This window comes from Oncorhynchus keta, chromosome 35 (assembly GCF_023373465.1).
Source record: "Oncorhynchus keta strain PuntledgeMale-10-30-2019 chromosome 35, Oket_V2, whole genome shotgun sequence".
Taxonomy (NCBI): Eukaryota; Metazoa; Chordata; class Actinopteri; order Salmoniformes; family Salmonidae; genus Oncorhynchus; species Oncorhynchus keta.
In genome coordinates this window covers 60,876,802-60,902,211 of record NC_068455.1, presented here as the reverse complement: position 1 = coordinate 60,902,211, position 25,410 = coordinate 60,876,802, and the positions used below count along the sequence as shown (strand labels likewise).

The 25,410-nt window shown below is 42.5% G+C and overlaps 1 protein-coding gene across 22 annotated transcripts in view; it reads left to right on the top strand.

The window, feature by feature from the left end:
• The window catches only part of LOC118368770 (receptor-type tyrosine-protein phosphatase delta-like), a 597,123-nt gene extending 576,663 nt beyond the window's left edge, over nt 1-20,460 (top strand). For all 22 annotated transcript variants that reach the window (XM_052497200.1, XM_052497201.1, XM_052497198.1 and 19 more), the window contains 9 exons: nt 2,940-3,059; nt 3,328-3,482; nt 10,045-10,330; nt 11,719-11,897; nt 12,010-12,136; nt 12,417-12,542; nt 13,512-13,666; nt 14,092-14,227; nt 16,224-20,460. In XM_052497200.1, coding sequence (XP_052353160.1) covers nt 2,940-3,059; nt 3,328-3,482; nt 10,045-10,330; nt 11,719-11,897; nt 12,010-12,136; nt 12,417-12,542; nt 13,512-13,666; nt 14,092-14,227; nt 16,224-16,292 — 1,353 coding nt within the window. In that variant the 3' untranslated portion in view covers nt 16,293-20,460. The remainder of the gene's footprint in view (nt 1-2,939; nt 3,060-3,327; nt 3,483-10,044; nt 10,331-11,718; nt 11,898-12,009; nt 12,137-12,416; nt 12,543-13,511; nt 13,667-14,091; nt 14,228-16,223) is intronic.
• The last annotated feature ends 4,950 nt before the right edge of the window (nt 20,461-25,410 follow it).

Sequence of the window (25,410 nt, the reverse complement as noted above, 5' to 3'; positions counted from 1 at the left end):
TCTAAATTATTACTTCCCCGTAGCACTCACGTCGGTAGCTATGAAGTGCTTTGAAAGGCTGGTCCTGACTCACATCAACAGCATCATGCCGAAAACCCTACACCCAATCCAATTCGCATACTGCCCCAACAGATCCACAGATGACGCAATCTTAATCGCACTCCACACTTCCCTTTCCCACCTGGACAAAAGGAACACCTATGTGAGAATGCTGTTAATTGACTACAGCCCAGCGTTCAACATCATAGTATCCACTAATCTAAGGACCCTTGGAGTAAACACCTCCCTCTGCAACTGGATCCTTGACTTCCAGACAGGCCGGCCCCAGGTGGTCAGAGTAGGCAACAACACATATGCCACGCTGATCCTCAGGGGTGCATGCTTAGTCCCCTCCTGTACTCCTTGTTCACCCACGACTGCGTGGCCAAGCACGACTCCACTCGCATCATTAAGTTTGCTAACGACACAACAGTGGTAGGCCTGATCACCAACAACGATGAGACGGCCTATAGGGAGGAGGTCAGAGACCTGGCAGTGTGGTTTCAGGACAACAACCTCTCTCTCAATGTGAGCAAGACAAAGGAGCTGATCTTGGACTGTAGGAAAAGGAGGGCCGAACAGCGTCCCATTAACATAAATGGGGCTGGAGTGGAGCGGGTCAAGAGTTTCAAGTTCCTTGGGGTCCACATCACCAACGAACTATCATGGTCCAAACACACCAATACAGTTGTGAAGAGGGCACGACATAACCCTTTCCCCCTAAGGAGACTGAAAAGATTTGGCATGGGTCACCAAATTCTCAAAAAGTTCTACAGCTGCAACATCAAGACCATCCTGATCGGTTGCATCACCGCATGGTATGGCAACTGCTCTGGATCCAACCGTAAGGCGCTAAAGAGGGTAGTGCTTATGGCCCAGTACATCACTTGGGTCAAGCTTTCTGGCATCCAGGACCTATATCAATAAAATGTATTTATAAAGCCCTTTTACATCAGCCGATGTTACAAAGTGCTATACAGAAACCCATCCTAAAACCCCAAACAGCAAGCAATGCAGATGTAGATGCACGGTGGCTAGGAAAAACTCCCTAGAAAGGCAGGAACCTAGGAAGAAAGCTAGAGAGGAACCAGGCTCTGCGGGTTAGCCAGTCCTCTTCTGGCTGTGCCGGGTGGAGATTATAACAGTACATGGCCAAGATATTCAAATGTTCATAGAGGACCAACAGGGTCAAATAATAATCACAGTGGTTGGAGGTGCAACTAGTCAGCACCTCAGGAGTAAATGTCAGTTTGCTTTTCATAGCCGAGCATTCGGAGTTAGAGGCAGCAGGTTTTCCAGGAGGGGAGGGAGAGGGAGAGAGAGAGAATTAGAGGGAGCATACTTAAATTCACACAGGACACCAGATAAGACAGGAGAAATATTCCAGATATAACAGACTGACCCTAGCCCCTCAACACATAAGCTATTGCAGCATAAATACTAGAGGCTGATACAGGAGGGGTATGGAGACACTGTGTCCCCGTCCGACGATACCCCCGGGCAGGGCCAACCAGGCAGGATATAAGCCACCCACTTTGCCGAAGCACAGCCCCCACACCACTAGTGGGATATCTTCAAACCACCAACTTACTACCCTGAAGGGGGGGGGGGGGTCAATGTAAATACAAGATGGTATCAGATGTACGCTTAAAACATGGTCAAAGACTCCAGTCACGCAAGCGGTACCGGAGCACCAAGTCTAGGACCAAAAGGCTCTTTAACAGTTTCTAACCCCAAGCCATAAGACTGCTGAACAATTAATCAAATGGCCACCTGGACTATTTACATTGACCCCCCCCCATTTGTTTTTACACTGCTGCTACTCACTGTTTATTATCAATTCATAGTCATTATACAAATTACCTCGACTAACCTGTACCCCCACACATTGAGTTGGTACCCGTACCCCCTGTATATAGCCTCGTTATTGTTATGTAATTTTCTTGTGTTACTTTTTGATGTATTTCTTATTGCTTTAGTTCATTTAGTAAATATTTTCTTAACTCTATTTCTTGAACTGCATTGTTGGTTAAGGGCTTGTGAGTAAGAATTTCACCGTTTTATTCGGCGCATGTGGCAAACTTGATTTGATTTGTCTCGATTGAGTTCCAGCAACAATATATTAGCTTCCATTGTATGTAAGATGAGGGTAGTACAGTGTATGAGGTAAGGCATCTGCATAAGGACTCTTCGAGTTCACTATGCTTTCCTCTGGCAGCGAAATGACAATACTGTAATGGAAGTAGTGTTTTATTGGCTGTTCGCTGGGCAACAAAAACGCTATAATCATAATAAACCTGTGCCTGTAATGTGATTGGAAAACTGTGGTTAAGATTGTAATTATAGAGCCTGTCGGGCTAACAAATAGCACTGTCGGGCTTCAGTGGAACGTCTTAGCTGGGCCTGTTTCCTCCATTGTGAAATCACACAAGTCAGCAGAGCATCGTAGGAAAGACTTGGCAGCCTCGCTTTCCTGTTTGCCTTGTATTGACTTTCCTTTATGAAGCTGGATGAGTATTTGCCAGCTATGTCTATTTGGGTCTATTCAATCTCAGACAGTGATTCAGAGAGTTAGAGGGAAGAAATGGAGCATTGAGGATCAGATCGGATATGAACTTTATTGTGATTCAACAATTGTTGGGGATGTGTAGCAGGGGAGTTCTGCCCATTGAAACTAAGGGGTGCACAGACCCTCTCAGATGAATTATTTGTACACTGAAAATATAGCAGATATTGGTTATTTGACTCATTATTCAAACAAAGCAAAGTTGGTAATTAGTTCCTTCTCAACAATAATAGGTGCAATGATGCCTATGTATATTAGAAACTGGTTAGAGACAGAGTTGTTAGAAGTTGTGACCAAACCAGTTGTCTAATGTGACGTTTTCTATCAATCTCAGGTGAAATGTGACCAGTACTGGCCCACTAGAGGGACGGAGACCTACGGCCTCATCCAGGTGACGCTGTTGGACACGGTTGAGCTGGCCACATACTGTGTCAGGACATTTGCACTTTATAAAGTACGTTTGATTTCCTCATAATTCATTAATTTAACCTTTATTTCACCTGGAAGTCAGACATCCAATGTGGGTTTCAGTTGAACTGAATGAAACGGATAACCGTAGCCACGGGCAGTAGCTTTACTCTAATCCCTTGACATCATTGGTGCAGTGTGGTTGAGATGAGGGACCACACCTCAAGGTATTGAAGTATTATCGCTGCCGTTTAAAATGTTGCCCAATGTGTGTTCTATACATGTATATAGCCTACTTCTCCTCTGTCTATCAGAATGGTTCCAGTGAGAAGAGAGAGGTGAGGCAGTTCCAGTTCACTGCCTGGCCTGACCACGGTGTACCCGAGCACCCCACTCCGTTCTTGGCCTTCCTCAGACGGGTCAAAGCCTGTAACCCCCCAGATGCAGGGCCCATGGTGGTACACTGCAGGTAAGCAAGGCTTCCATGATATCACTATCATAGACTATGTTAGCCTGCCGAGCGAATGTCTTCTTGTTACTCATCATTCAAGCGTTGTCACAGATATAGATAAAAACACAGAGGGAAAGAGAATGCGACAAGGAAGAGAGAGCGAAGAAAGAGGGAAGAAAGAGTTGGAGGGTAGGAGGAGGAGCGGGAATAGATGACATGAGCTGCATATCACCGACTGAGAGCCGTAGGGAGTTGTCCTACTAGCTTTGTTGGATGTTTTTTTCTTCTCAATCTGAAAGTATTTACTACAACAGAGTAAGGATTACCGGTGTCAGTGCCCTTGGCGAAACGTAAATCCCTTCCGCACACACACACACACCCAAACACCTGTCCTCCCCACACTAACATCCACGCATCAGCGCTCCATGAGTATCCAGCTTATCCCCGGGGTTATTACAAAATAAAATACGAAATAAAGCACTTACTTCTCACTTCCAATGACAAGAAGGAATAAACTCCAGACAGAGGCAAAAGAAGAATGTAGCCGTCTGCCTCTCTTCAGACTGGGGAGTTATAGGAGTCTCGTGTGTGTGTGTGTGTGTGTGTGTGTGTGTGTGTGTGTGTGTGTGTGTGTGTGTGTGTGTGTGTGTGTGTGTGTGTGTGTGTGTGTGTGTGTGTGTGTGTGTGTGTGACTGTGTGTGACTGTGTGTGACTGTGTGTGACTGTGTGTGCGTGTGACTGTGTGTGTGTGTGACTGTGTGTGACTGTGTGTGTGTGTGTGTGTGTGTGTGTGTGTGTGTGTGTGTGTGTGTGTGTGTGTGTGTGTGTGTGTGACTGTGAGCGCGTGTGTCCTGTGAGAGAGCCAGAGAGAGAGATAGCTAAAGGGAGAGAGAGGGGGACAGAAAATTAAACTGAGATAGAGTAAGCAAGAAGATACAAATTTATGTCTGAAGAATGTACAATAAAAGGGATTACCAAAGAATACCAATTACTACAAGCTGAAGTTAATTAGACCTAGTTGCAGAATCAGTTTAAATGGAAAAATCCCAACTCTTTACGGCGAACCAGAATGCAGGAGTTAATGTCACTCAGAAGATGAGTATTTTAATGCCTCGCCAGCGCATCAGATAAAGGGAGTGTAGAGATTCAAATCCGTACGGAAGCATCTCACACAATACCACATCTCCCATGCCTTGTCAGACCACCATTTTGAAAATAATTTTTTTTTTTCATCCTTCCATTTTTGTATTTTAACTCTTGCATCAGAATGTTAACTTAAGGCTACGTTCTAATTATCTATCCTTATCTCTTCCAAAGTGTTCACTTGTTCACTTCCCTTTATTGATTTGAAGGAAATTACTGGTATAATAAATATGGGGGGGGGGATCTCCCACTAGCCCTGCCTCCACTAATCCAATGCTTTTAGATTTGTGTGTACATAGTGAACGAGTGCACACTTCAGGAAAAAGGAAATATTACAATGGCGCTGAAGGGGATGGCTATTGTTTTACGGGCTCCTAACCAGCTGCTATTTTATGTGTTTTTTTGCATTGTTTGTAACTTATTTTGTACATAATGTTGCTGCTACCATCTCGTATGACCGAAAAGAGCTTCTGGATATCAGAACAGCGATTACTCACCTCGAACTGGACAAAGATTTTTTCTTTATCGAGTCTGATGTGAAGGACATACTGTTTCTCTGAGACCAGGCCCAAATCCCCGTCATTTGCGTGAAAAAAGACAGAGGTACAGGGGGTGGAGATTGGGGTGCCTTGTGAGAAATCGTTGGTGAGTGGGTAACCCGCCATTCTATTGGCCAACGTGCAATCACTGGAGAATAAACTGGATGAGCTCCGTTCAAGACTATCCCACCAACGGGACATTAAAATCTGTAATATCTTATGATTCACGGAGTCGTGGCTGAACAACGACACAAAACTTATACAGTTGCCTGGGTTTTCCCTGTTAAAAACACATGTGTCATATAATTAACTGCATTGTACAGTCACTAGGGCATTTGATTAATTAGCTGGCCAGGCTATTGTTTGCAGGAAAACACTTATTCCATGTTCCCTGTAAGAAATCAGTGTTGCAACACCCAAACTGACCAAAAGAGATAATCAGTAGGTGTGGGTGTGAACCAATCCTAAAGAAACATTGTTTTTAGCTTTCACACAACACAAATCAGTGTAATTTCTTTTGACAGTTTGTTGAACATATTTTCATTAGAGACTTTCTCTCAAACACGCATCGACAAAAACAAACGCACACGACACACATACAATAATTTAATCTGTAATGGCCCCTGGAGTCGAAGGAGCAGAATAAATTTGACACACAAACACACACAACACACATAGAATAATGTAATCTGTAATGGCCTCTGGAGTGGAAGGAGCAGAATTAATGTCTGACCAAAGTCGACCGTGTCTCAAGCGCTGTTATTGATTTAGCTGCTTTGTTGTCACGCCCAGACAGAGACCCCAATTTATCCAGGCTTCAAGAGTGCACATTACGAACGGGACAGTAGAGGAGCCTCCCAGATATGACATTGCTGTCACACAGAAACCCATGGTCACTGTCACTCTTGTCTGTCTACTATCCACTTCAGACCTTCCCATCGATGGTCGTATTTAAGTCATGCTCAATAGCGAGCTCGCCATCTCAACATTACTTTGGATGACATGCCTTGTAAAAACGTGACAGTCATCGACAATGAGGTGAGGATAAGTGGTTGGTGTTCTGTTTTTAAAATTGTCTCGCCTGGTTTGAAAGTGCTTTGTGTCTTTTGTTCACAAAAAAATGACTTCCCTGTTGAAGCCAGGCAAGTGCATGGCAATTAGGAGCATTGGGGTTTTGAGTTTACTTGTGTTTTTTATAATGAGTGACAAAACAATTCAATTGCATTATCTTTATTCAATTTGATGTTGTAGAACTTCCCACAGTATTATATGCCCATTGTAATCACAGTGCGTAAAAAGTTCACTTTATGGCCAAGTTCTCTAGTAAAATGATTGACTAGTGTGAGTTTGCTCAGTTTATAGTCTGAAGCTCATTAGAGAGTAACTTTAAGTAGGCCTATGCGAGATTGCATCTTAAGTCCTGTGGCCAACATTGACGCTCAAGCTTTCAACAAAGGTTCATAGAAAAATGGAAATGTCCTACAACACAGGATCAAAGTTAACTATCCCTATATTTCAACAGAACACTTTGTATCATACGTGGAAAACTTCCCAAACCCAGCCGTGGACATCAGCCAACATTTCCCCCGAGGAGCAGTGAAGAAGGATATTATTGAAAGTACATCCATGTGTTCTCTCTCGCTCTCTCTCCTCATGAGGTGAAGTCATCGTCTCTTGTGGAGGGCGCATATTGTAAAAGTCCCCCACCCACCCCCATGGAGCACTGAACTAGGTTCTGTGTTTCAGCAGTTCTATTCTGTTCTCAGTGACCCACAGGGTTGCGGACCGTTGTGCTCCTATTGGAACCAGGGCCGTTCAGGCGTTATGGGTTCACAGGGAGACGTCACAACGGACATTATTGAATGTAACCGGGATCGCCAGACCTTTCTGCAGCTCTTTGCGTCTCTCAAAGAGTAGCACGGGTTCAATGCTGGGAGAATTAAAGAGACATTTAGGTAGGAAAAATGTCCCTTTTTTGCTGCGACAGACATACTCTTTGGTGGTTATTGTATGATTCGTACTCTGTCTACTTGAACAATAGGTAAGGCACAGACTGACATTGAAGGTTCATGTTAGAGTGGGAATGTTAGACTAGTGTCTCTTATGAATAGGAGGAAGGAATAAACATAAGTCTACAGGAAAGGAGTCTAGTCTTCTGCAAGGAAGTCTGTCTTTAATGACCTTATTGCCTCATCCCATAGTGAAATTAAGTATTCTCAACCTATTTCTCCTCGAGTGGCAAGACCGGTCTGGTCTCACACATCACACGATGGGTTAAGAATTAGTCATTGGGTGCGTCTGAAATGGTATCCTATTCACTATATAGAGCACTACTTTTGACCAGGGCCCATAGAGGAAAGGGTGCAATTTGGGATGCTGCCAGCGTCTCCTTTTGAGATTGTGGAGAACAATGTAACCATACTGCAGGAGGGTTTATAGACACACAAGTTTACAAGTATACACGCAAACACACATAATCCTGTTTTGGTATGATTTTATTTCTGATGAAACTACGTTGCCATTCAGACAGTCTCATTGTATTTAGTAGCCATACGCTAAAACTAATCTTGAATAGAGGGGAAGCATTTTGATACACAGTGTAAATGGAAATGAGTGGAAATAATTGCACAGCCTTCTGGTCGCCATTATAAGCCATACACTGAACATTTATGGTGAATTTGAAGTTAATGGTTTGGTTGGTCTGTGTCTGTTTAATGGGTGAATGGAGTGTAAAAAGGCGGCTTGAGAGGTTGCCCGACCAAAATAGATTCAGTAACAATACCAACATGTAATTGCTTTTACTTTGTCTAGGCTTTATCTACTCCAGGTCCAGTTGCAGCTGTATTTTTCAGTGTACAATCTCCCCATTCCCCAAACTCTGAAAAAACTTTGAAAACACATTAGCCTAACACTGATGTCTGCCGATGTCCAAAGCAGCTGTCTGCGCCTGTCAGAGCATCCAGTGTCAGTTCTTTAGTGCGGGGGCTAACAGGCCCAGGGCCAACCATCCCCCAAGACTGCCAAATGTACGGAGCCTCTCTTTCTCTCTCTGCCGATAATGGACGAGGCGAGTGGCTATGTCACCCCCGCTCCTCCCTCCTGTTCTTCCTCCACCTGCCCATCTCTTGATGCTGTCACTCTGTCACTGGCATGCTCACAGGTCATTACTCTCCGGCGTTTGAGACTGGACTGTAAAATGGCGAAGGATTAGAAACAGCTGGGGCCGGGGTAGGAAATGTCTTGCGCTTGCCCTGTTTTCTCCCCCCACCATCCTTAGACCCTGGATGTGATTCATATCCCCAAATATTCCTGAGACGTTTTCACACACAATATTTTAGGATCACGTGTGGTTCAGACACACACACACACCAATCTCTTAGAAAGCCCAGCAACACCCATGAGCATCTGTGTAATACCTCAAGAGTCACGATAAAGCCAACATCAAAACACGTCCCCAAATCAATCAGGTAACGTCGGCCATTTTAAGCGCAACCACAATGATTTGCAGCAACAAACGACTCACTTATACGATTTAATTCCCTCTCCGCTGCACCATGGCACATTAGCCAGACTTGGGCCCCGGGGACTATCTTAACTCCCTCTTGAGTTTTTCTTCACTCCTTTTTTCCTCTGTATAAATGAAAAACAAATGGCCTATCAGGGGAAGAGAGGCAGGGGAGCGTTGGTCACACCTCGTAGCCATGTCGACTTAATGGGTTGAATAACCTATTTACTTTAGAGCAGCCAGGCAACAACTGTCTTGTCAATGCTCGGCTGGGGAAGATGTGAGCTGTCAGGCGGACTAGAGTTTACTCTCTCCGCGATGCCATTGTCCCAAAAAATGAAGAAGAAAAACAGCATAATATTCAAATTAGACATCTTCCCTCAGCAGTCTTTCCATGTGGTTACGTTTATAAAGCATGTGTTGCTATCTGACCTGAATAGAGGAGCTCAAACTGAAACAGTAGCCATACATTTTCCTTCCTTCTTTCTTTTAAAACTTTTTTCTGGTTCTAATGTGAAAATGTGCCAATGAGAGTATAAATGAAGAGGCCTGTCTTTCAGTGCCTTCTGATTTTAGCACAGTGCGCAAAGCTAATGGCAGTAATTGAAGTTAACTGCGCTCCTCTCCGACAAAGTTACCTGGAAAATGAACCCGCCTCTAAGTCACACAGGGGGGGCAGGTGCACCACGATTGCAGTACCAGCAGAGAGCCACACTTTAGACCAGACCACTGCAGCTAGAGCTATTCACCCCCACCCGCTGCCTCTGCACCACCACTTTGATTACGCTCCAAGCCAAAACGGTCAGCTCTGCTGTGGCCAAGGGGATAGCAATGAAGGTCAAGGGGTTTGCCCCTTGGTCTGGTCCCTGTGTAGCCAGGGAGCTTCTTAGGTCTCCTCACCACTGAGACAGGGCACCTCTCCCAGCGTGGATCTGTCACTCATTCTCTACCAATGGAGAGTAATCATTGTCATCATAGGTGAATGGTGTTGCACAGCAGATAGTGGTGCACTGGGGTATGAAGGGTATATGTTAAGCCTGGATACAGAATAGAAAAATGTTTGAGTGAAAACCCCAGATGTAGTTTTAGGTAATTACTGTTGTAAAATAACTCAGTTCCAGCTGTAGATGAAATGGTGATTCTAACTAGGCCTGTTATCTGTTTATACATAATCATTTATCCTCATGAAGATATTATGTCAAAGGTGCATCATGGTTTACATCTGTCAAGATGGATGAGCCACTAAAATATTTAGCTGAAGTCATCAATTGCCAACGCGGCTCAAAACGAGTCAATACCAAGTCAACCTCCCAGCACTGATTGTTTCCCACACAGGCTATTGTGTCTCTTAAGGGGGACAATATCAAGTTTGTCATCTTTGTTTTGTCTTTAGTGCCGGGGTCGGGCGCACGGGCTGTTTCATCGTAATCGACGCCATGATGGAGCGCATCAAGCATGAGAAGACGGTGGACATCTACGGCCACGTGACGCTGATGCGCGCCCAGCGGAACTACATGGTGCAGACGGAGGACCAGTACGTGTTCATACACGACGCGCTCCAGGAGGCCATCACCTGCGGCACCACCGAAGTGCCTGCCCGAAACCTCTACGCCTACATCCAGAAGCTGACCGGGATTGAGGGTGGAGAGAACGTCTCAGGCATGGAGCTGGAGTTCAAGGTAAGCCGCTCTGTGCCTTATTATTGGCCTTGAATTTAATTTCAAATTCTTTCTCGATAATTAGAAACACAGAAATTACAGTTATTTTAAGGGGGGAAAATTCAGCTTGCACAGGAGTCTTACATGAGTAAGCATGCAGTTTATTGCAAAAATATATTGCAAAAGGAATAGCTAAACTGATAAAGCAGCATTGCACGCTACAGACAAACAGCCAACATAAAGACATTGGACTGGATGCTAACCAAAGAGCAATGTGCTCCAGCTCATATCCTGCTTTTGTTCCAAAGGCCCATGCCGACGAAAGAGGCACTGGCTACATAAAGAAAAGAAGAAGAAAAAACTTACTAGCAAGCACCAGTCCCTTTTTATGTCCAATTTTGTCTGATCCCATGTGAGGTTTTACAGAAAACTTAAATGTATTGTATTTACCGAAAGTCAGAGGGTGGTTAGATATTTTTTCATGTAAAAACCCCAGGCCTCTTGCCCCCGCCATCCTCCCCAACTCCCCCAGCTGCAAGTCACGTCCTGGCCCTGGCGTCATTGATGGGCCAATCTCAGTACCACCACTCACAGACACTTTTCCAATTCCCATTAGCCCAGCGAGACAGCGTGGGGCCTGTGGTTTCCCCCATTCCAGTTAGTTGCCTTCCTTTTGTAACCCGACTTGGGTTAAGTCCCCCCCTTTGGTTACCCCTTTCCCCTTTCCGTTCCACCCTTATGGTTATAAGAGGGGTAGTTTTACAGCAAAATGTCAAACACAGGTTTTCCCCCATGACTAGGACAGTTGCCAGAGGGGGCTTAGAACTTACACCCTGCATTTACAATGAGCGGGCTCCAATACCAACCCACCCACCTGTCATAGTCAGCCAATCTGCAGTGTGTTATATGTGCTGTATGTGAAGCCTGTTTGCCTTGCTTGTCACGCACCTACTTCCCTTGGCCAATGATGAATGGTGATACCCCTAAGAGATGTGAAACAGGTTACCCCCTGGCCCTGTCCACGTCGGGCTTGCCGCAGCATCCATTTTCATGTTCATCACAAAATAAAACATTTTGCCCCTCACTGCAAATCTGAGTGCAACAGTAATCCACTTGGTTCCCCTTACACACCTAATGTTAACATTAAATATGTAAGTACTGTAGATGCAGTAAACAGCGTAGCCTTTTTTCCGTTCAGAACTGTTGGCAGCCGAGAACCCATGATCTTCCAAAGGCCTCCCCTCACTTTGGTAGCGCGTGATTATTAATAACGTTCACGTCTTTATATTAAACACACCCCCTGTTTTTTTTATGTCAACCACAAGCCAGGCACTGGGGAAATAAATGGAAGAGAGCTGCGTTCGCCAGCATTCACATAACCGCAGTGCTTCTTATCTACCTCTCTGTAGCGTTTAGCCAACACTAAAGCCCATACGTCGCGATTCATCAGTGCCAATCTCCCCTGCAACAAGTTCAAGAACCGCCTTGTGAACATAATGCCATACGAGTCCACGCGAGTGTGTCTTCAGCCAATCCGAGGGGTGGAGGGCTCCGACTACATCAATGCCAGTTTCATTGATGGATACAGGTGAGCTTTCATCTCTGTTGACCAAGATAGTTGAATAAAGGACTCAAATGGTAGTCCACTTTTACCATGTGTTCTGTGTTACTTAAGAGAGCATCTTGTTTAATGTCCACAGGCAACAGAAAGCCTATATTGCCACACAAGGGCCTCTAGCAGAGACCACGGAGGACTTCTGGAGGATGCTCTGGGAACACAACTCCACAATCGTGGTCATGCTAACGAAGCTCAGAGAAATGGGCAGGGTATGTTATGCAAAATGATGTTGTCTCTGTGCACTCTTGTTTCCCGTGCTAATCAAATGTTGCTGCTTCTTTAACAATACATATAACAATTTTGCTACTTCAACTTCTCCTTTCTATGTAGTTCTTGAACTATGCAAAAATCAATTGAATTCAGACCAACAATGACACGTGCAAACCACAATCTGTAAGATATCCAGGCACTCTGCTGGAGTTTCAGTGTACCGTACAAGGTAGTATATCGCTCATGGAGTTTGTCTCTGTTGTTTTTACACCGCTGCAGGAAAAATGCCACCAGTATTGGCCAGCAGAGAGGTCGGCCAGATACCAGTACTTTGTGGTGGACCCCATGGCTGAGTACAACATGCCCCAGTACATCCTGAGAGAGTTCAAAGTGACTGACGCCAGGGTAAGTGCTGTACTGTAATGCAGCCCTCATTTACTGTCTAAACAGTCATTGAGATTTGACAGTGCTAGAAAGCGTTCCCGACTTTGTACTTTTTGTCCAAATATATCAGATTCGTTGTTTACAGTGTGGAGTTTGGTCAAAGGGAAAATCTGTCTACTTTGAAGTCTTTGTCTTTGAACAACTGTTTGATGATAAAAACAGAGACAGCATTTTTGGAGCCATTTGATTTTAACAGTTCAGATTGAGACATTGTTGACAGCATCAGTTGGCTGACTCCTACTGTTTTTTTTTGTTTTACTGTGCAGTAGTCTTAAAGCCAGCATCTGGACCCAAGAATCACTAAACTTGATGATTTAAAAGGAATATATGCACAAATATATGAGGGAATTATGACATGTGTCAATGGTGTAAAAACAAATACTGCTTCTGGCAGCTTTGAGCCGCTGGGAGTTTTTAATTCCATCAAAGGCTTACACTGATAAATGGTGCAGGCTTCTCCTTTGTAGTGTGTGTTATACTGGGACCTGAATAGGATTACTTCCCCTTATCAAGGGGATACAATATCACTTAAGTAATGCACACCCTCAAAGACGTCATTTCAAGAGCCTGCCGAACACAGGCATATCAAAGGACTTAATGTCTTTAGTATTCATATATTAATACATTCAGGTGAAAATGACATATCTTTAGTAACAAACGCCTGTCTGGTGCTTAAAACTGTGCGCCTCTGTGCACCCTGATTTGCTAACAACTGGTATCTTCAATAGAAACGCACACACAAGCCTGTGTCATTACTGAGACATATTGAGATAGTCAGTTTTCCTTTTTTTTCTTCCGACTTGGCCTGTTTGTCAAGTGCATTAGACGGGTTGCCTTGACTTCATCACTTGCACTTTGTCATTTTTCCATATCTTTGGTGTGACGTTCCATTCAAGGGTGCACACTGTATTCTCTCTCCCTATCTTCCAGGACGGACAGTCTCGGACGGTCAGGCAGTTTCAGTTTACAGACTGGCCCGAGCAAGGAGTGCCAAAATCGGGAGAGGGCTTCATCGATTTTATCGGCCAAGTGCATAAAACAAAAGAACAGTTTGGTCAAGATGGGCCTATCTCAGTCCATTGTAGGTAAGGATCATATTTTATGTTCAACTGAGTTTTATATCATACACAGATAGTAAGCAAGTACAATAAAAGACCACAAGATTTAATGGTATTTAAAAGATTTAGCTCCACTTGCAACGGAAATAGTGATGCTTTACTTTGATCCTACTAGGATAAAAGATAAGATCAAAGATCTATCCAGATATTAAATTAGCTCCCAGACAGAGTCCTCTGACATACCATGGCAGGTGGGGGAAATAAATATATAAATAAATAAATATAAACAGTCTAGAGAACAAAGACAAATAACAACAGTCTAGTTTTGACTGTGTTGTTTTGTCTGGTCATGTCTGTTTTTTTCCGGTCACGTGTGGTTTTGTCAGGTCTTGTTGTCAACAGCTTGGAGGTTCTCAGACTGTTTATTTAGTGATTGATCATCTTTCTCGCAGTGCGGGCGTGGGTAGGACCGGAGTCTTCATCACCCTCAGCATCGTATTAGAGCGGATGAGGTACGAGGGCGTGGTGGATATTTTCCAGACGGTGAAAATGCTCCGGACACAGAGACCGGCCATGGTGCAGACAGAGGTGAGATGCCCTGTATACTGTACTCTCCACACCTCTCACCTTATGGAGGTCGACCAAGCATGATACATAACTGACTGACCTAGCTGCCACACTATATACAGTGCCTTCGGAAAGTATTCAGACTCCTTGACTTTTTCCACATTTTGTTGCGTTACAGCCTTATTCTAAAATATATTACATTGTTTTTTCCCCTCAACAATCTACACACAATACCCCATGATAACAAAGCAAAAATATGTTTTTAAACATTTTTGCAAATGTATTACAAATAAAAAACTGATATCATATTTACATACGTATACAGACCCTTTACCCAGTATTTTGCTGAAACACCTTTGGCAGCAATTACAGCATTGAGTGTTCTTGGGTGTGACACTACATGCTTGGCACACCTGTATTTGGGGAGTTTTTCTCATTCTTCTCTGCAGATCCTCCCAAGCTTTGTCAGGTTGAATGGGGAGCGTTGTTGCACAGCTATTTTCAGGTCTCTCCAGAGATGTTCGATACGGTTCAAGTCCGGGCTCTGGCATGGCCACTCAAGGACATTCAGAGACTTGTCCTGAAGCCACTCCTGCGTCGTCTTGGCTGTTAGCCTACGGCCATTGTCCTGTTGGAAGGTGAACTCTCGTCCTGTTGGGAGGTGAACCCTCGCCCTAGTCTGAGGTCCTGAGCGCTCTGGAGCAGGTTTTCATCACGGATCTCTCTGTACTTTGCTCTTTTCATCTTTCGCTCGATCCTGACCAGTCTCCCAGTCCTTGCCACTGAAAAATATCCCTACAGCATGATGCTGCAACCACTATGCTTCACCGTAGGGATGGTGCTAGGTTTCCTCCAGATGTGATGCTTGGCATTCAGGCCAAAAAGTTTAATCTTGGTTTCATCAGACCAGATAATCTTGTTTCTCATGGTCTGACAGTCTTTAGGTGCCTTTTACTGAGGAGTGGCTTCCGTCTAGCCACTCTACCAGAAAGGCCTGATTGGTGGAGTGCTGCACAGATGGTTGTCCATTTGGAAGTTTCTCCCATCTCCACAGAGGAACTTTCTGTCAAGTTCTGTCAAGGTGACCATTGGGGTCTTGGTCACCTCCCTGACCAAAGCCCCTTCTCCGCCGATTGCTCAGTTTGGCCGGGCGGCCAACTCTAGAAGAGGCTTGGTTTTTCTAAACTTCTTCTATTTAAGAATGATGGATGCCACTGTGTTCATGGGGACCTTCAATACTGCAGAAATGTTTTGGCACCCTTCCCCAGATCTGTGCCTCGACAGAATCCTGTCTCGGAGCTCTACGATCCAATCATTTTAATATACCACAAGTGGACTCCAATCAATTTGTAGAAACATCTCAAGGATGATCAATGGAAACAGGATGCTCCTGAGCTCAATTTCGAGTCTCATAGCAAAGTGTCTGAATACTTATTTGAATAAGGTATTTCTGTTTTTACTTCAAATATATTTGCGCAATTTTCTAAAACTGTTTTCACTTTGTCACTATTTAGAATAAGGCTGTAACATAACAAATTGTGGAGAAAGTCAAGGGGTCTGAATGCTTTCTGAAGGCACTGTATTGTTAACTGCAGGTAGCAGGTAGCAAAACACAGCATTATATGGGATGTATTCTGTATTTTGAAAGTTACATATGTTGAAAACGTGATTCCCTACGAGCAAAGAAAATGGGACTATGTCAACAATGGACTAATGAAAAAAAATACCAAAATATAGTTTTTGGGTGGGATTTTCCTTTAAAAGCATGAATCTTCTACTCTGTGGTGATTCAAGTACGTTTTTTTCTAAGCTTATTTATCAAATTTCAGAGCAGCAGCAAATCAAAATGTGACAGTTGCAGACAGAGAAAAAGAGAATGATAGAGGCCAGTGAAACTAAAGAGAGACATTAAAGAAAAGAGCACGAGACAGACAGAAAAATAAATAGTACCTGGTTGGAAAATAGTGACGAACAGTTTGAACTAATGTCACATTTTCTTTCTCTCCTTTCTCCTCAGGATCAATACCAGTTCTGTTACAGAGCTGGCTTGGAATACCTTGGGAGCTTTGACCACTATGCTACGTAAGAGTCCCTGTCCCGGAGGAAAAGCAGAAGGCCCTTGGACAACCCCAGCGAGCCTCTCTTCTGAGCCATAATTTCCTGTTTGAGAAAGTACTTCTTAACTCCTAGCTAAAGACTCAATTAAGTGTTGGATGTGAGACACAAAAATGTCAAAAAATGTATAAAGATGATTCCTGGATGGACCAAGTGTTTCCCAAAACCCATTGAACTCACCCTGACGTGGGAAAGAGAGAGGGAATCCTGACTGTTGGAGCATCTTATGGAATATTTTTTATTCTTCTGTTGCTTCAAGGATTCGTCTTGGGTTCAAATAACTGAAAGAAACATAAACAAAAAAATAACAGAACGTACTATTACATCGACAAGTAATGCATCATATTACAAACCATAGGAGAGGCAAATGGAGGCACAGAGAATGGCTTAAAACTCGATGCACATTGTAAAGAGACATTTCTGTTCCACAATCAAACTACGCAGAGACAACTACCCATCAAAAAAGAAGACACCAGTGCTTGGTCCAATATGAAAAACAGGACACAGCTAAAGTAATAATTAATAATATACCCAGTTTCCTGTCACAACGTTCATCATTTAAACAATTGGGGGGGAAGTGGGAATGTTTAAAGATATATGACACAAATAAAACCTATTGATTTCATTTTTTACTATACAGCTGACATGTGCTTAATTTTGAACCATGTGAAATTTGATTTCCTTTTTTTAACAAAACAATCACTCGACAAAGTGAATCAAACAAAGTACTTGCGTAATTGTTCATTTTTTCCTTCCGAGTTGTATTTTTTAAAGCTGTAGAACTTTTCTAATGTATGCACCGTCATGCAGAGAAAGTCTTCGCTCTTTTCGGTTTTCTTGCTAATTTTTCTTTATGATTGTTTCTCGCATTTTGTGCAGTCCTGTATTCACACTACCAAATGTTGACTTTGTTACGGGGTTTTTAGTTTAGTTTTTTAGTTTTGTCTTATTTGTCCATGATCACATACACAATAACCTACTTACACCCATGTAATAAACTGGGGCTTTGTGGAATCAACAGGGATGAGCAAAGTATGAAGTTGCTGCTACCGATTATCTTAGTTCTTCCATGTTAGAATGATGGTAAAAGATGAGCACCTGATGGATAAAATACATTAAATGATATATACATATTTATGTTATATAAGATGACAGATATATACATTATATATGATTAATACATTTGCATAACCTATAACATATGTATATTGAAATAAAGTACATAATTTATGGCTATATATGAAACGAAAGGATTGTATATGAAAGCTTATACAATGAGATTTCTATACTTTGGGGGAAATTAAGATATTTTTCACTGGAATGCACATCAGTAGGACAAAAACGCATTCTGATTCAGTGCATATTTTCTTGTGCAATAAATAGGTGTATTATAGATAGGGTTCATGTGGATACTTTGTTAGACATCATGACAATGTTGTTCCCGTGGTGAGGCTTGTTGGGAACGTCACGTTTCACCAGTGTATATAGATACGCTCATACAGTCTGTAGTTCCATAGCAGAGCAGGGGGTCCCTTAGACTAAGTCATTGCTCCATACAATAGGGCAAGGTACATAGATGTAACTTTCATCTTGAGGTTTTCAAACGCTCAATGGCATAACATGTTTTCATTTAGCATTTAGAGTGCCTTATATTTATACCTGTTTTTTATAACGTTCATTTAACACATTATTGTATTCTTTGAGAAGTCCGTGCATATAGAACATATAACAAACTGTATATTACATTTTTATCTTAAGTATTCATTTGTCACATAATATGAAATTATATATGCAAATACGTACATGGCAAGGCCCTATTTTCATTTTCTGTTGCCTTAATGTGGCTTAGTAAAAAAGAATAAAACATCGAAGACTCCCATGTCGTTCACTGATACCTTCGCAGAAAGTCGATGTGCATTTGCAACAAACTAGGACTATTCAGTTTATTAAGACTATTAATGAGTCAATGCCACATGCCTGTTGTCAACAAAGACCATGGGAAAGATCATGAGAATATTTGCGGAGTCAATGAGCTTTCCTGACTGTTCAAATAGGGCCGCATGTTTGACACTCCTTGTATAGACGAAGTGTATAGACACTCAGCCAAAGGATCCCTTCACTATGCCTTAGGCTTGAAAGTATTCAACTGATACATTTATTTGCAGTTATAAAACAGTTGCGGAAAGATACAAACTGTTGGAACAGGTTAGTGTTACAACTCTGACAATCCTTAAATGTGTGTTACGTCTGCTATCGTGGAGGACTTACTTCTACGGTTTTCGGGGTGGAGGACACAAAATATTTTGGACCCCTCTTTTATTTGACCCTCTTTGATGGCTTTGTGGATGTGCATTCCAGGTGCTTTCTTTCCCTTTTTATTTCATGTAGCTAAATTGTTTCATTTTTTGGATCTGTTGCTTTATATATATACACAACCTTTCAAAATGTTGGGGTCACTTTGAAATGTCCTTGTTTTTGAAAGAAAAGCAAATTTTTTGTCTATTAAAATAACATAAAATGGACTGGCTCTAACCAACGTCAACAGTGAAGAGGCATCCGGGATGCCTTCTAGGCAGAGTTGCAAAGATTTTTTTTTTTTTCAGACTGGCCAATAAAAAGAAAAGATTAAACTGGGCAAAAGAACACAGACACTGGACAGAAGAGACTGGTGTTTCGCGGGTAATATTTAATGAAGCTGCCAGTTGAGGACATGTGAGGTGTCTGTTTCTCAAACTAGACATTCTAATGTACTTGTCCTCTTGCTCTGTTGTGCACCGGGGGCCTCCCTCTCCTCTTTCTATTCTGGTTAGAGACAGTTTGCGCTGTTCTGTGAAGGGAGTAGTACACCGCGTTATACGAGATCTTCAGTTTCTTGGCAATTTCTCGCATGGAATAGCCTTCATTTCTCAGAACAAGAATAGACTGACGAGTTTCAGAAGAAAGGTCTTTGTTTCTGGCAATTTTGAGCCTGTAATCGAACCCACAAATGCTGATGCTCCAGATACTCAACTAGTCTAAAGAAGGCCAGTTTTATTGCTTCTTTAATCAGGACAACAGTTTTCAGCTGTGCTAACATAATTGCAAAAGGGTTTTCTAATGATCAATTAGCCTTTTAAAATTATAAACTTGAATTAGCTAACACAATGTGCCATTGGAATACAGGAGTGATGGTTGCTGATAATGGGCCTCTGTACGCCTATGTAGATATTCCATTAAACATCAGCCGTTTCCAGCTACAAAAGTAATTTACAACATTAACAATGTCTACACTGTATTTCTAATCAATTTGATGTTATTTTAAAATGGGCTTTTCTTTCAAAAACAAGGACATTTCTAGGTGACCCCAAACTTTTGAACAGTAGTGTATAATATAATAAAACATTATAAAAGTGCTTTTATTATTTAACCTCGATGCCACATTTTATGTACCTAGTTCAGCAGTCTTTGTACATTAATTGATCCACAACATTCATTTTATTTTCCTATCTTGATCTTTTGATTTCCCATTATGCATGGTGAAACATTGCAAAATGGCCGCAGCAGGCCTAGTAGGAAGAATTGCACTTTCTATAACTCTTTATACTATGCACTGCCCTATTGATTCTGAACCCAATAATATATTACTTGAACCCATCTGTAAGAATCTCCTTCAACGTTCACGTTGTGTGTATGTAAATAACACAAAAAAGGTATCAACTTTGAAAAAGACAAAAAAGAAAGTTTGTGGCAAAAAGAGCATCCATTCTGGTGCCATGATTACTCCAGAAGACGACTTTCCTAAATTTGTCCCAACCATCTGTTATTAACTAACGTGGCTTCGCCATTCAAGCTTGGAGTGTCATTACAGAAATAAACGTTGTGTTCTCTCTGCTCTCTATCTATCGCTCGTCTGGATGCATAGACTGAAATTAATTAATGAAATTGTAAACAAAAAAATGGCTTGTTAAAAGAATCATACAATTACCTCTGGTTAGTTGTAAGCGTAAATTGTTTTTTTTTTCTGAATGAAAGGAGTGCTTTTTATTTTCTTACTTAGGTTACATTGGTGGCGAAATAAGTCTGTATGAAAATCAGTTATTTGCTGACACAAGTTCCATTTGTTATAAATGAATTCTATTAAACAATGTCTGTGTTATGCACCATGGTCTCACTTTTTTCCCTCCATTTCAAATTGACTTTGAAAGACTGATGAGGCCATTTTGCCTCTTGCCGGCAGTGTCATTAATGAAATCCATAGTTCTCCTGCCAAAAGAAAAATGGGGCTTCATCATGCCATAATGGATTTTCATAGTGCAATTAACTCTGTCATTGACACATCAGCTGAAACCTGGGCCTCAACTGTACATCTACCAATGACCACTGTTGGAAATTGGAGGGAAGGAACAAGAGAGACAATTTCAATTGTAATCCTAGACACACTATACTAAGCTTGTGATGGCCATGGCTGCGTTCAGTACGCTTTTACGGTCTGGAACGTTCAATTGAATGCTAACGGTGCTGTACTGAACAACCAGTTGAAAAATAGGGAGGTTGGGGAACGCTGTCAGCATGCCCCCTACCTTTTAAATACGTCACTCATTGCTTCAAGCCACACCCACCAAACGTGAGCTAATGTACCTCGATGTCTGTTCAAGAACGTTTTGGAGGAACGTGTCATTCAGAACAAACCGTTCCGAACTGAACGCACCTCAGGTTTTATAAGTTGCGTTATCATGTCATGCCAGCTGAGAATTGCCTGTATTGTTAGTAATAGATATAGGGTTAGGCTATAGCTGGACATCTCATTTCCACTAGAGTTCATTTCCCACCCCTAGGGGCAGCAGCAGCTTTAGCAGATACTCGGAGTGGATTAAAAAGTAGTGCTGGAGTGGTGTGAACCAATTGACTTTGTTGCTGTAAGATGGTAGACAGGACAAAAAGGAGGAAAGTGGAACATCTTATGAGTAACTATGGAGTGGGGGATTTCACAAAACCTTTGGAAGAGCACCAGAAGGAAACTGAACATGACGAGAGTGCGGACGAATTAAATGCAATGGCAGGTGCAGTGGTGACCACCGAGTGTAGAGGGAAGCAGTGTGGTGAGGAAGGTTGGCGTCAGGTGCAAAAAGAGGGATACATGCTCCAGTAGCTCCGAGATGAACCGCAGAGTTCGAGCCTCGTCCCGGTGATGACTAGGATGATTCTGTCCCAGTGTGAGTGAGATTTGTGGAGAGAATGGATCTTTGTATTCTGGCGGATCCATATGTGGTGTCAGGTTGGGTGGAGAAGAGGTTCGGGACTGTTGAGTTGGTGAAAGTAACTCGAAGTGGATTCGTGATGATTTATTGTGTTTCTTCTGTCCAGAGGGAGCGGGCGCTCTGGACCACACGACTAGGAACAAGAACTGTGACTTGCTTTGCTCTTCGGACAAAGGCGCCTTTGAAAGGAGTAATAACAGAGGTGGCATTAAGTGTTGAGGGGGATCTGTTGAAATAGAAGATTCCTTGTGAATGTGACGCCAGTCGTTAGGTGCTACGCAGGCCTGGTGGAGATTGTGGTGAAGTTATGGTCATGTTGCAGCAGTGTGTAGGAGGGAGATTCCTAGATGTGAGAAGTGTGCAGAAGGGCATGAGACAAAGGAATGTGTAGTTTCGGTGGAGCAAGTTTTGTGTGTTAGCTGTGGGGGTGTTCATGGGGCTGGAGGAAAGAGGTGTCCGGTGAGAAAAAGGCAGGTTAAGGTTGTCAGGGTCAGAGTAGTACAGAAAGTGTTGTATGCTGAAGCAGTGATGAGTGTGGTAGAGGAAGATGTGAGGGTGAGGGATCCAGAGATGATGTCTGTGAGTAGGCAGAGACCAATAGAGATGGATGGGAAGAATATGTGCTTCAGTAAGGTGGGTTTCTTAGCATTCATAGCCACGGTTGTCAACTGAAAATAGAGGTTGTGGTGGAAGATTTGCAGGGGGTGTTGAGTGGAAGTGTTCTGTCCTCCAAGACCATTGGCCTGATGTAGCATTAGATACAGTTAAATAGTGGAATGGGGTGGTGGGTTTTTTAATGAGGGCTAGTAGTCGGCAGGGTTATTTTCCTTTTTCACAATTTTGTATTACAAGAAGTTTATGTAGGTCGGCCATGTCTGGCCTCACACTCCAGTACAGTAGGTGGCGGTATATGCACCTTAAAACCCCATCCCAAAGAAGAAGTAGTAGAAGGTGTGCGTGATTGACTGGTGATTGCTGATTTGAGGAGGCTGATCGAGCAGCCTCCCGACCCATCAGGGTTTTCCCACATGTAATTGAATCCTTTTCAACGACATAGGTTTAGGGTTCCCACATGGACATATTTCTATGTTACAGCGCTTGTTTACGGAAGACAGAGTCAACTACCTGCGCTAATTAGCTATCTGTGTCTCTAAACACCTGTATGTAAATGGAGGACGGACGCCACAAACGTATTGTCACTGAAAAAGGCTGTGGCGGCAACCCACTGGGCACAACGCATCGTTTCAATTCGGGCAATATTTGGTTGAGATGTTGATCAATGAGATTTCAACCTTCATTCACCCACTCAGAAAGGACAGCAAGAAGTTTCCCAATGTGTTATCACTATGCTTTCAAGCATCTAAAATTACAACCAAATTCCAATGGAAAAACCAAGGCCGTGTCCGAGTACCTATACAAGTAGCGTACTATATACTTAAACTGCATAAAATGTATTCATCTTCACATACTATTTAGCATGTAACGTTTAGTAAAAAGTATGCAGTATGCCACGGCCACAATGCAATAGTGGCTCCTAAATGTCTGAGTAGGTGGGGCGGGGCCGAGTGCGGGTGGATTTTTCCAAATTCAACAGACATGCATCAGATTTACCAGCCTGATAAAAGCTCATTTCCAATTTGATCTCTAAACTCTGAATAGAATAGAAATGGCGTTATAGACCTACTCAGGCCGGTTATAGACAGACTATCACATTCGACCTATACCGTAATTGATATAGCCCATATGTTCTATTTAAAAAGGACAGAAGACCAAAATAGATCATTTGGTTCCATTTCAACATATTTATTAATGAAACAAAAGTGCTGTAACATATGCAGTATAAATGTAATCAAATAGCCCACACCAAAACTTTTCAAATGTTCAAATCAAAAGCCTATTGCACAGAAAAGCGTGGACAGTCGGGTGCATCAGAAATTCAGAACCACTGGACAGCAACATAATAAACTAAAGCACTGATGACTGGGAACGAGATCAGAATGACTGCTAAGGCTTGATCAGTAAATGAAATAATTCAATAGATAGCCACACCTACAAAACTAAAACAGACCATGTGTTCAAGTCAAAAGGCCTGATTAACATAACATCAATAACGCAGCCACATCCCGAGTCCCCGGTGCCGACATATTCAGAAATCAAGAAAAAAGGCCAAGAGAACAATAATCACTTTTCAATGAGAAAATTCACTTTGGGTAAAAAAAAGACTACAGATTTTTCAAAGATGTAGCATACGATGCATTAGGCTACTTGTGATCATTTGAACTACTTGGCCTACATTTGAACACCACCGCAGAAGCTTCGCTATTCGGCATCTTCCCTATTAAGTAGCCAAGTTTTGTTGTTTGGCTACATGCAGACAACTAGGGCCTCACAGCCCACCTCTTCCAATGCATTGTGGAAAAGTGTGCATTGAATTCTACTAGATGAAGAGCTGAAATGAGTATAACATCCTGGCATTTAAATCACATACCATAAAACATTATATTTCTGCATACTTAGAATGCATCATGAACAATAGCACTGATTCCCGCTATTACTTGATTTTCAAAATGTCGTATACTATTAACCGTTGTGTAGTCTTAGCATTCTGTATACTCCCCTTGTCCTAAGGGTAAAGAAATGACCCGCCTTCACTAAGGCCCTAAAATAAAGCAGCTTAATTGAATTTTAAACCCCAAATCTATTGTCTATGAAGAAACAAATTGTCATGCATCACAAACGTTGTGCACATCTGGGTTTTCCCTCTTCACAATGCAGAAAGACTGCATTTAATTAGTGGCCACCACTCATTTTTATTACAACACACCTGTCATAATTGTTCTCTTTACTAAAGTAGAGGGTTATTATTATTGTTATTATTGCTAAATGTACTGCATATTTGTAAACATACTATTTTTAGCAAAGAGATCGCACTTGTATAGACTAAGAAAGTAGCATAAATGTGCACAAAGTAGATTTGAATGCATTTTATTGAAGGGAAACAATAACAGTCTTGAACTTTTTTGGCAACATAGTGATATATTCTTATATACCGTACAATGAGGAATTCAACTACAAAATACCAGTCTTCTCCCATTTTTTTTAACCATTGCCCCCACCGACAAGGTGTATAAACAACAACAATAAATAAGAATAAAATAAGATAAGAGACACAAAACAAAAATATGAAGTACATAAATCAATCAACTCTAATTAGCACATGTAGGACAGTATGCAAATGTGTGTGCATGGTCTTTGTGGATGTATTTCTCACATGTGCAGCACATAGTATTTGTTTTAGAGTCCTTCTTTGCCCCAGCTACAGCCTCAGGTGAATCAGCCCCCTGAACAGCTTTCACAAGCGCTGCAGAGACCACTGTGTGGGGGAGGCACTCCCTTCTTTGAATGTGTGGGGTTACAAGTGCCTTTCCCGGCTGCTCCAGGAACACCCTCCTCTTGTTCCGCTTATCAGGCATCCAGGTAGGGTTGATCTTGTTCCATATCACGAAGGCATTGCATGAATGACAATCAATGATGTTATGGAAGATGACCAGGGGCCAGCGGGCAGTCATCCTCCTGCAGCTGTAAGTTCCAATCACCTTGTCCAGGTTGTCCACTCCTCTTTTGTTGTGGTTGTAGTCCAGGATGATGGCTGGCTTCCTGTCCTCACGATCACTGATCTCAGACGTTTTGTGCCGTGTGCTCAGGAGGACCACATTCTTGTTCCTTTTTGGGAGGTAAGAAACTAGAGTGGGGGTGGGGATGAAGGCAAACTTTGATGTGAAGGCCTCTCTCCCCCTTGTTGCGAGGAATGCAGGGGGGAGCTCAGGCTTGATCTTTCTAACTGTGCCAACC